The 12,698-nt window shown below is 39.1% G+C and overlaps 1 protein-coding gene across 2 annotated transcripts in view; it reads right to left on the minus strand.

Moving 5' to 3' along the window:
* Positions 1-11,402: 11,402 nt before the first annotated feature.
* Positions 11,403-12,698, minus strand: part of LOC124607283 (protein ABHD14B-like) — a 61,058-nt gene continuing 59,762 nt past the window's right edge. Inside the window, exon 5 of one of the 2 annotated variants that reach the window (XM_047139563.1) lies at positions 11,403-11,923. In XM_047139563.1, the coding sequence (XP_046995519.1) occupies positions 11,738-11,923 (186 nt within the window). In that variant the 3' untranslated portion in view covers positions 11,403-11,737. The remainder of the gene's footprint in view (positions 11,924-12,698) is intronic. The other variant, XM_047139564.1, reaches the window with a different exon arrangement.

The following is a 12,698-nucleotide window of genomic DNA, read 5'->3' on the forward strand; positions in this document are numbered from 1 at the left end:
TACAAACAAATCAGGGGTATGGCTATGGGCACCCGCATGGCACCATCCTATGCCAACCTATTCATGGGCCATCTAGAGGAATCCTTCCTAAACGCCCAGAATCCTAAACCCCTCACCAGGTTCAGATTCATTGATGACATCTTTGCTATTTGGATTGAAGGTGAGGACACCCTATCCACATTCCTCTAGAACCTCAACATCTTCTCCCCCCATTTGATTCCCCTGGTCCTACTCAACCCAACAAGCCGCCTTCCTAGATGTTGACCTCCACCTCGAAGATGGCTACATCAGTACCTCCTTCCATATCAAACCTACTAACCACCACTTCGTCAATTGCCACCCATTCCAAGAAGTCCCGTCTGTACAGCCTAGCCACCAGTGGTCGTCACATCTGCAGTGATGAGCAGTCCCTCTCGAAATATACCTACGGTGTCACTCAAACCTTCACTGGCCGTAATTATCCTCACAACCCTGTACAAAAACAAATCTCCTGTGCTTATCTTTCCTGTCTCCCACCACCTCCAAAAAGCCCCACCATCTGGCCACAGAGGCGGTACCACCCAGGACTGGAGCAACTGAATTACATTCTCTGCCAGGGTTTCGATTACCTCTCGCTGTGCCCTGAAATGAGAAATGTCCTGCCCACTATCCTTCCCACCCCTCCCACAGTGGCATCCCACCGTCCACTGAACCTACACAATATACTAGTACAACCTTACAGAAGCCCTGCTCCCAATCCCTTACCTCACGTAAATGAGTCGGTTAGTTTCAAGAAATGTCACACCACAAGTGGTAAATTTTATAGGTGACACAAAAATTGTATTATATCCCAGAGAATTGGTGGTCATCCACTAAATATGTGAATAAACACACTGTATTTCAGATTTAAAATCAGGGTAAGTGCTACCTCTTGTCCCCTCCCCTCCCCCCTCAGCACCCCCTCACACACACCTATGCAGAACATTGAACAACTAAGGACACGAACGGAAGTATTGGTTCCTAGGCTGGAGGTAAGGTCACAATTTGTATAGTGCAATAAGGGCACACTCATTAATTCCTCTCTTAATAAATTCTGTTCAACATTTAGGGGTTTACAATCATACTCTCCTCAACATCACTACTGTAGGTATAGCAACTGCATTAGCAATAAAAAAACTTTTGGTAAAGTTCTATCATTCTTAAAGAGGCTTTTACCTGGATCTCATTTACAGTTCACAACATTTTCTGACAGCTTTGAGTTTCTTTGGAGTAGTTTTAACCCTTCTGCACTCACCATATGTCCAAGAAACATAACCTCAGTTACTCCATATTAATATTTTAATAATTTCATTGTGATCCCTTGCCCTGCTAATCAGTTCAAAAGCCAACAGAGGATGTCACTGGTCTTTGAGACAATTACCACATCTACATACATGGCTGTGTTTTTAGTTCCAATCCTATGGTCATGTCCAACTCACTCATAAACACATGTGCAGACCCCTTAATTCTAAAAAGCAAGACATTAATTTGACAGGCACGACCTTTGAATAAAAACATTGTGTAAGGCCACAACTCTTCCTTTAGAAGCATCTTCTCGTATCCCACTATTGAGATGAAAGTAGTTCACTCTAGCAAGCTTCATTATCAATTCTGTAATTTATAAATTATAAAGCACAGCAATTAGTTGTCCCCCCCTCCCTTTTTTTTTTTTTTTTTTTTTTGACAAATTCAGATTTCGGCTAGTGCCTAACCGTTATCAATGTCGTAGTATTCAAAAAACTGTGACTGACATCCAAAGAACAAGGAACTGACATGAATCAAGAATAAAAAATAGTGCATTGATAATGGCTAGGCACTAGCCGAAATCTGGATTTGCCAAATAAAGCCTGAAAAAAAAGACTGATTGCTGCACTCTATAATTTATAAATCATATCACAGTCACTGAGTGCACCCATTTTCCTAATGAAAGGTAACCTGATTTCTGTAATTACTAGTAATCTGTTTTGTTCAGTTTTAATGTAACAATTCAGAGAACGGACAACCAACAATGAATACACTGAACCACCATGTTTCTTCACACCATCAAAGTGGTTATTATAAGAATTTTGAGGGGCTTTCATTATCCCTCACTGCACCAGTTGGTCAATCCAAACCTAATAATTTTCTTAATAGTTACTCAGACTGGAAACGCTTTAAGAAAAATTCGTTTCTAGAGACTAATCCTCCATTTACAAGTGATGCTTTTTCCCACTCATTGTCTCAGTAAGAATGCTTGTTTTCATTTCAGCAGTGCGAGTAACTGATCCCACCCATGAAAAATCAGCTTACATTTCCCTTCCACTGACATTGTGATTATGTGTTCAACTTTTAACTCAGTACTCATCACCATAGTACAGAGTCCCATAACTTTTGGATAGTGTACATCTTATTCTGCTAGGCTTAGCTCATCCCTTGACCTCTTCCTTCACATTGCTCCCCTAACATCTTCTCCATAATCAAACTGAATCATTTCACCAGAAAAATCTATGCCCACTCTAACAATACCAGAGAAGGAAAGTTGCTACTCACCATATAGCGGAGATGCTGAGTCGCGATAGGCACAATAAAAAGATTCACGCAAACGCAACTTGCACACACTCTCAGAGAGCTAAAACTAAAGAATTCTTGTTAATTTATACAAAACATTTTCAGACGTCTATACAGGGTGTAAATTTTAAGTTGACAAACTAGAGTAACTCGAAAAATAAGCTTCACACGAAAAAATGTGTAGAATCCAAAGTTGAATATTTTCGAGGGGGACATCTGCTGGTGCTAAAATTAGCACCCTGCCCAGCCCCCTGGGGGTGGGGCAGGAGGCAACTTTAAAATTTCAACTTTCAATTTCTTTATTGCAGAATCAGATTCTACATAAAAAACTACATACATTTTGTCTTAAACATTTATTTTGGTTCTTGGTAGTTGACGCTGTAATTCAAGAAAATCCATGTTTTCATTTTTACACGGAAAATGGTTATGGATAAATAAAACATACTTATTTACTTTGTAAATTTTGATTCGCTTAAGCTAAAACTCTCCCTCCCCCCCATAGGGTGGGTTTTGAGAGAGAGGAATTAGAGTTTTACAAATGTTGACCCCACACATGTGGGGCTGGGATGGAAGGCTAATTTTAGCACCAGCAGATGTCCCCCTCGAAAATAATCAACTTTGGATTCTACACATTTTTTCGTGTGAAGCTTATTTTTCGAGTTATTTTGGTTTGTCAACTTAAAATTTACACCCTGTATACTGGCCAAGTGAAAGGCTATTTAACGTGAACATTAGTGCTAGCAGTAATTTACTTGCCTAAACCCAGACATTGTGTATATTATAAAAGGAATGACAAATTAGGTAAACTTTTACTTTTATATGTATATATGGAAATTTCCAATTTCCTGCATGATTTTTACTGGAAAGCTATTAAAGAGTTTTGCATCAGATTGTAAAACAGGGATGCAGATTTCCTTGTAGTATTATGGTTATGGATTCCACAGTCCATCCTAAAATCACTCTTATTAACAACAAATATAGGGAAACAATTATTGAACTATATGAAATAAAATCATCATAACTTCTGAAAGCTTTGCATTTGGATGTTCAAACTCCATGGTTGACTGCAGGGCATAATGGGAATTATTACGCGCATATGCACGTTCCTTGTTGTTCTCAGCCGGCCGCTGTGGCTGAGCGGTTCGAGGTGCTTCAGTCTGGAACTGTGCTGCTGGGGACTGATGACCTCAGATGTTAAGTCCCATAGTGCTTAGAGCCATTTGAACCATTTTTGTTGTTCTCAGCCATTTGCACGTGAAAATGTCACAATACATCATACCTGAACATATAGTGCTTGTGAAGGCCTACTATGCTAGCAACAACAGCCCACCTGTGGCGCAAATGAAGTTTGCAACTGAGTTCAAGCTCAAGACAACCTGTCCAAATATGCTAACAATCAAGAATTTGATTCACAAGTTTGAGGAAACAGGTAGTGTTTGTGATGGCAGCGTTGTTCATCTAGAAAGGATGAAAACAACTGAAAACATCAAGAAGACACGCACTGTGTTTCAAACCAGCCCCAGCAAATTGATTAGACAATTTGCACAACAGGTGGGAATCAACCAGGAGACACTGTGACAAACTGTTGTTGAAGACCTGCATCTCCTCCCATACAAAATTCAAACCCATCAGCTTATGCCCCAGGCCATGGAACAGCAGTTGTGTTTCGCCAACACTATTTTCCACAGAATTGACGAACATGGCTTTGATGTGAATATGGTTTGGTTTAGTGACAAAGCCCACTTTCATTCGGATGGGTTCGTCAATAAGCAAAATTGGCCATTTGGGGGACTGAGAATCCGCATTTCGTGATCGAGAAGTCTCTTCACCCTCAATGGGTGACTGTGTGGTGTGCTATGTCCAGTCACTAAATAATCTATTTGATATTCCTTGATGGCATGGAGACTAGCGAACAGTACTTGAAGATTCTGGAAGATGATTTCATCCCCTTTATACAAAGTGACCCTGATTTCGACAAGATGTGGTTCAAGCGAGACAAAGCTCGACACCTTCGAAGCAGGAGAGCATCTAATTTCCTGGAGGAGCACTTTGGGAACAGCATTCAGCTCTGGGGTATGTAGAGGCCACTGGCATGGGCCTTGTCAAGAAGCATGGGACTTCATTTCCATATTAAAGACACGGTGTACAGTAATAACCCCAAAACCATTGCTGAGCTGAAAACAGCCATTCAGGAGGTCATCAACATCATCAAAGTTTCGTCACTTCAGCGGATCATGCAGAATTTTGCTATTTATCTGCACCACATCATCACCAAGGAAGGCAGGCATAGCGAACATATCATAACCTAAATCTGGATATCTGTAGTGACATTTGCAAGCTGAATAAAGTGTGTGCATGCTGTAGTTTGTAACTAATTTACATTTTTTTTTTCCATACAGTTAAATAACTGTCACCCTGTACTTTTAGGGAATAGGTGTATTAATACATAAGTGTAACAACTCCAAGGTTCCTGAAGAGCCATCTGTATAATGTTCACTTACCAACTTACACAATACTCCTACTGTACACTTTTACAGAATAAAAGCTTTTCTCACTTAAGCTGCACAATCCCAGAAGATGATTTCACGAGGCAGTATTCAGTGAAAGTGGATGAAGTATTTTAGCCATCTCATTTGCAGGACAACACAGTAAGAGAATTTTCTACATGCAAAACAAGTAAAACTGAGTGTTTTGAATAATTACACATGCTGATTCCACTTCATCTTTCTTATCTATGTGGATGCCAAGAAATTTTATACACAGAATTTAAATTAGTGTATGCACACTGATCTCTATTCTGGTTCTTGTAAGGTGTTTTTATTTGGTTTCTATTAAGTAACATGAGTTTTTGTCAGGCAAAATAGAAGTCAAGTTGTTTACAGCAAATCTGTTGTAAGCCAGTTCCACTGTTCTCCTGGCTATGTCTGGTGTTGACATGTTTGCATCCTTTATCAGTATATCTGTACCATCTATGGATACAAAAGATTTTGAAGAGTACTCCAATATATTTGCAAGTCAAGAGCTGACAAGCCAGTATGGGACTTCATATTTAACGTTTTCAGATTCTGAATTTGACATTAACAAGGGAAATTTGGGTTGATCCAGACAAAGCCACAAGTTATCAGGACAAGCATAACAACACTGAGGTGAGGCAACAACTCAAGAGTTTCCTCGTGAATGACTATATCAACTCAACAGCCATCTACAACCCCAGCATATAGATCCAGTCAGTTGAGCACAGATGCTTGTTTCCTGTAGCATACAATTTTCCATCACTGCATGGTGGCCACTAAAATATGTCCAGATCAGAAAAATTATTGAGCTTATGACCTCATAGTTTGGAAGCCTTCAGAGCATCGAGCTGATACCTAGCAAACCTAGTGGAGTTCTCTGTGATCTGAGGTCCTGCTCATTTGACAGAACAGGGCAATGTGGCTTATTGCACACATACACACACACTGCAGATGAGGAAAGCATCTCCCCCCCCCCCCCCCCCCCCCCTCCCTGCCGCCCTGTTAATAAAAGGGTAAAAGAAATGCATGCACAGAATTAAAGACCAACGTATGTAACACAAATATGTTGAAAGATCCTACAGGAAATCCTAATCCAAACATAATGACATTTCTCAAGGAATAGAGGCTGATCTCCCCCCAGCACAGGTTCTACTATTCATTTGAAACATATATTGTTTTTATTCACAATCATCTTGTATACAGAAGATGGAGGACAAGCCAAATTCAGCAACTTATTTTTTCCCAACTTCATGTTGTTGTTGTGGTGGACTTCAGTCCAGAGACTGGTTTGCTGCAGCTCTCCATGCTACTCTATCCCTGTGCAAGCTGCTTCATCTCCGAGTAACTACTGTAACCTACATCCTTCTGAATCTGCTCAGTGTATTCCTCTATTGGTCTCCCTCTATGATTTTTACCTTCCATGCTTCCCTCAAGTACTACATTGGTGATCCCTTGATGCCCTAGAACATGTCCTACTAACTGATTCCTTCTTCTAATTAAGTTATGCCACAAATTTCTCCACATTAGTTATGTGATCTACCCATCTACATGATCTACCCATCAGCATTCTTTTGTAGCACCACATTTAAAGCTTCTATTCTCTTCTTGTCTAAACTAGTTATCCTCCATGTTTCACTTCCATACAGGGCAACACTCCACACAAATACTTTCAGAAATAACTTTCTGACACTTAAATCTATACTCGATGTTAAAAATTTTCTCTTCTTCAGAAACGGTTTTCTTTCCATTGCCAGTCTACATTTTATATCGTCTCTACTTTGACCATGATTGGTTGCATTGCTCCACAAACAGCAAAACTCATCTACTACTTTAAGTGTATCATTTCCTAATCTAATTCCATCAGCACCAACTGATTTAATTCGACCACATTCCATTATCCTCATTTTGCTTTTGTTGATGTTCATCTCATATCCTTCTTTCAAGACACTGTCCATTCCGTTCAACTGTTCTTCCAGGTCCTTTGTTGTCTCTGATTGAGTTACAATGACATCGGCAAACCTCAAAGTTTTTTCTTCTCCATGGATTTTAATACCTACTCCAGATTTTTCTCATGTTTCCTTTACTGCTTGTTCAATATACTGATTTAAAAACATTGGTGATAGGCTGCAACCCTGTCTCACTCCCTTCCCAACCAATGCTTTCATTTCATGCCCCTCAACTCTTATAACTGCCATCTAGTTTCTGCACAAATTGTAAATAGCCTTTTGCTCTCTGTATTTGGCACCTGCCACCTTCAGAAACGAGAATATTCCAGTGAACATTGTCAAAAGTTTTCTTTAAGTCTACAAATGCTATAAATGTAGGTTTGCCTTTCCTTAATCTATCTCCTAAGATTAGTTGTAGGTTCAGTATTGCCTCACGTGTTCCAACATTTCTCTTGAATCCAAACTGATCGTCCTCAACGTTGGCTTCTACCAATTTTTCCATTCATCTGTAAAGAATTTGTGTTAGTATTTTGCAGCCGTGACTTATTAAACTGATAGTTCGGTAATTTTCACACCTGTCAACATCTGCTTTCTTTGGGACAGGAATTATTATATTTTTCTTGAAGTCTGAGGGTATTTCGGCTGTCTAATACATCTTGCTCACCAGATGGTAGAGTTTTCTCAGGGCTGGCTCTCCCAAGGCTACCAGTAGTTCTAATGAAATGTTGTCTACTGCTGGAGCCCTGTTTTCACTCAGGTCTTTCAGTGCTCTGTCAAACTCATCATTCAGTATCATATCTCTCATTTCATCTTCATCTAAGTCATCTTCCATTCCCATAATATTGCCCTCAATTACATCACCCTTGTATAGACCCTCTATGTATTCCCCCCACCTTTCTGCTTTCCCTTCTTTGCTTAGAACTGGTTTTTCATCTGAGCTCTTGATATTCATACAAGTGGTTCATATGTAAATGGAATATGATAGAAAATCACAAGTACTGGTACAAAGTACCATCTGCTATGCACAGTCCTGTGGCTTTCCAGGTGAATGGGATGTATCAGAAATATTTTTAACAACAGAAAGGAGGAATGGAGAGATCAGTTTAATGACACAGCAACACTGAGGTGACTAGAGATAGAGCACGTGGTCAGATTGGGGAATGGTAGTGAAAGGAAATCAGCTGTGCCCCTTCAAATGGACCATCTCAGCATTCTCCATAAGCAATTTATGGAAATCACGGAAAACCTAAATCTGAATGGTTTTACCCATTGTTCTCACAAATATAAGTCCATTGTCTTAACCAATGAACCACCTTGCTCGGTCTTTTTACCAATTGTGGAGGTACAGTACCGACAGCAAAAGACAAATATTCCATATAAATACATTCAAAAATCCTTTTTTTCAGTTATTACTGAAATTTTTTTCAATGTTTTCAAGCATAAAAATGTTGTCCTCAGCTTGCCTCTACAATGGATGCACTCCCACAATATTTATGGGAGAATAAAAATCCTCATGCTGAATTTTAAGGTGAACAACAGCAGCAGCTGGCTAATGAATGTGTCAGAGTTGCAGGTTACTGTGTGTGCATGCAGTAGGCAATTTGAACACAGGCATAATTCATCTGTCACAGACAGTAGGCAACTGGAACACAGGCATAATTTATCTATGTCACAGAAGCCTACAAAACTGTTCAACACCACACCACTTGGAGGATGGGTGTAATAGTACATGACCCAATGAATGCACACACGTGTAGAAGCAAATAGAAGATATTTTGAATTTTTTTTCTAGTTGGAATTTTTTTTAAACAATCTTTAATTAATATACATGAATGACTTTCAATGTTTATGTGAGATTCTTCTCTTATTTTGTTATTATGAATTCACCATTGAAGTTTGTAAGTGTTTCTGATGTACCCTGTAAATGCAACAGTAGATTTGGGAATAGCTGACATGAAACTGAATTCAGCTTCACACATATTTGCAATCCAGAGCTTTAGTATCTGACAGTACCAAGTATTCACCAGACAAAGAGAGATAACCCATGAAAAGATCAAATAAGGAAAAGTCACAGTGTTACAAATTTAAACTGATACATGGACTTTGGAATGTAAAGAACAGTGATAGGCAGTTATAAACATTTTGAAGTGCAAGTCAATAGTTAACAGTTATGCATGTTTTATATTTATTAAACACAGTAATTAAGTAATTATTCTAAAATCAACCAAACTATTATGACACTGTAATTAAGAAAAACCAATACGGAATGCCACTATCACACAAATTTAAGTATTTTGAATATACCGGGTGATCAAAAAGTCAGTATAAATTTGAAAACTGAATAAATCGTGGAATAATGTAGACAGAGAGGTACGAATTGACACACATGCTTGGAATGACATGGGGTTTTATTAGAACCAAATAAAATACAAAAGTTCAAAAAATGTCCAACACATGGCGCTTCATCTCATCAGGATAGCAATAATTAGCATAACAAAGTAAGACAAAGCAAAGATGATGTTCTTTACAGGAAATGCTCAATATGTCCACCATCATTCCTCAACAATAGCTGTAGTCGAGGAATAATGTTGTGAACAGCAATTTAAAGCATGTCCAGAGTTATGGTGAGGCACTGGCGTTGGACGTCGTCTTTCAGCATTCCTAGAGATGTCGGTTGATCACGATACACTTGCAACTTCAGGTAACCCCAAAGCCAATAATCGCACAGACTGAGGTCTGGGGACCTGGGAGGCCAAGCATGATGCAAGTGGCGGATGAGCACACAATCATCACCAAACAACGCACGTAAAAGATCTTTCACGCATCTAGCAATATGGGGTGGAGCACCATCCTGCATAAACATCGTACGTTCCAGTAGGTGTTTATCAGTCAGGCTGGGGACGATGCGATTCTGTAACATATCGGTGTACCTCTCACCTGTCACGGTAGCAGTTACAAAACCAGAATCACGCATTTCCTCGAAGAAAGAGGCCCGATAATGGTAGATGTGGTAAATCCAACCCATACTGTGACTTTCTCGTCATGCAATGGACTTTCCACGACAGTTCTAGGATTTTCGGTAGCCCAAATTCTGCAGTTGTGGGCGTTGACAGACCCTAGGAGCGTGAAATGAGCTTCGCCGGTCCACAACACATTACTCAACCAATCGTCATCTTCCGCCATCTTTTGAAACACCCACACCGCAAATGCCCTCCGCTTCACTAAATCACCAGGTAACAGTTCATGATGCCGATGGATTTTGTACGGGTAGCATCAGAGGGTATGCCTCAGTGCCAACCAACCAGTAGTGTATGGAATGCCGGTGCGACATGCAACTGCACGAGAGCTGACTTCCCCGTGCATAGACGAACCCGCTCCTGTCTCCATTTTTTCCTGAACTGTCTCAGCAGCATTACACCTTGTGCTTGGTCGGTCACTACGGGGTCTATCGTCTAAACAAACCGTGGCTTCGAACTTCGAAATCATTCTCGGCACAACTGCATTTGTCAATGGACCTTTACCCATTCGAATCACCTTCCTATGGCGATAGGATCGTAACGCTGAACTAGCACGTTTCTCATTCTGATAATACAACTTCACTAAAAGGTAACATCAACATGCTGCGACTGCTGGTGCATCAGATTCTGTCTCTCACTACAGCTCCTTTTATACGCAATTGTCATGTGCAGTCACTGACGCCATCTGTCGGACATTTTATGAACTTTTTCTTTTTTGGTTCTAATAAAACCCCATGTAATTCCAAGCATGTGTGTCAGTTTTTACCTCTCTATCTACATTATTCCGTGGTTTATTAAGTTTTCAAATTTATACTGACTTTTTGATCACCCGGTATATTGTGTTGTCGAGTAAGGGACTACTGGGAAAAAATGAGCAAGGAATGAACTGTAGCTCCACACAATGTGATTTATACAAAGCAGGGAGATTAACACAATGGTTGGCCCAAAAATTTTAAACATTATTCTTCCAAATGCAATACTAAAATTTCATTTACAGAATAAAATATAAATTTCCACTCTATGGAGAAAGGATAAATACAATTGCTAAAAAATAAACAATTCTCAAGCTATACACAAATGAACAGTCTAAATGTAATTAAGTAGCATGTAAAACAACAGGAGAAGAATGGCCGATCAGTACTTATCTCCAGGAGACAAAATTAGAACAGGATTTTTGAATGAAACCTCAAAAAATAGAAAAAAAAAGACTATATGTAGGTGTTTGACCTTGTAAGTTCCTTTCTTGGGCAGGAAAGAGGAATAAGTAGGAGAAGACTGGAATGGAGAAACACTCACTCAGAGTCCCAGGTTGAGAGGGACCACCTCTTTTGATGGTAGGGGATACAAAAGACAAAATTCAGTTTAGCCTGAGAGAATCAGTCTTTATTAAATGTACCAAGGCTATCTTACTTTGCCATTCAACATTTCACAAAAGAACAAACCAATGAGGCAGTGACAGTTACCCACTACACAGCTGACAGAGCATACAGAAATAATGACACATGCGACACATACAATGTTAAATTCTGTTTCAAGAATCTGATGAAGAATAAAGAACGTATGCACAAACTTCTCGCCTATAAAAATATTACATATCACTCAAAAATACTGTATCACATCATGTGGCATAACCAGCTGACAATACATTTTTTTTTTAAGTTCTGACAGTACATAGCTTTGTAAAATAACCTCTAACTTACTGCAATAACTTCATAAAGTTATACAACAGTTTATTCCACAACTCGGGCTGGTTGAGATACGCTGGATGACCAGCCTTTTCAATCTTTACCTCCCTGCTATTAGGCAGCACTTTCAAATTTTTAAATGAAGTTTCTGCTAAACCTGTGTTGTCATCACTTCCATAGACTATTAGTGTAGGAACCTGGGGGGAAAAAAAAAGATTTTAGCAAAACTGAAAATTGTATCCTGTAAACTTCCAGAATCTGTATTCAATCTACAATAAAAAATATCAGTAACATGTGATGTATATATTGATCTCATTCATGATTTACAAAGCATTATTCTAATTTTTCTACTCAGTCTGGGTGAAGCATAAATTTACTACATTATAAAGAATGAGAGTCAATATAAAACTCTGCCCACAATTATTTTTTACATCAGTCAAGTAAGAATTTTCAATGAAAAAGAGAGACTATATTTCAGAGTTTTTTTCCATTTTGATTATGATGTCATTCCTGTTTTAAAATGTGGCAGTTTTCCCTTGATGAGAAAATGTGGATGTTCCAGGTTATGCTCGGCACTTCAGTGCATGGTTGTTTTGCATAGATTTAAGACATATTTTCAAAAGATATCCCATAAAAGGCAAAAGCCATCATTCTAAATTTCAAAATTTGTATTCTTTTTGTTTTAAGTATGGATAAGTCACTTAAAAGGATTCACATTTCCATAAATATCAGAATGTAAATATAACCGTCAGGTGTAGTTAGTGCTGAGATTTAAGTGTAAAATTTCCAGATGAGTAAATGTGCAGAAAGCACATTTACTTCACAGGTACTTGTTGTTGTTGTTGTTGTTGTTGGTACTTGTTGTTGTTGTTGTTGTGGTCTTCAGTCCAGAGACTGGATTGATCCAGCTCTCCATGCGACTCTATCCCTATGCAAGCTGCTTCATCTCCATCTCCAAGTAACTACTGCAAT

Source organism: Schistocerca americana, chromosome 3, assembly GCF_021461395.2.
Source record: "Schistocerca americana isolate TAMUIC-IGC-003095 chromosome 3, iqSchAmer2.1, whole genome shotgun sequence".
Lineage (NCBI taxonomy): Eukaryota > Metazoa > Arthropoda > Insecta > Orthoptera > Acrididae > Schistocerca > Schistocerca americana.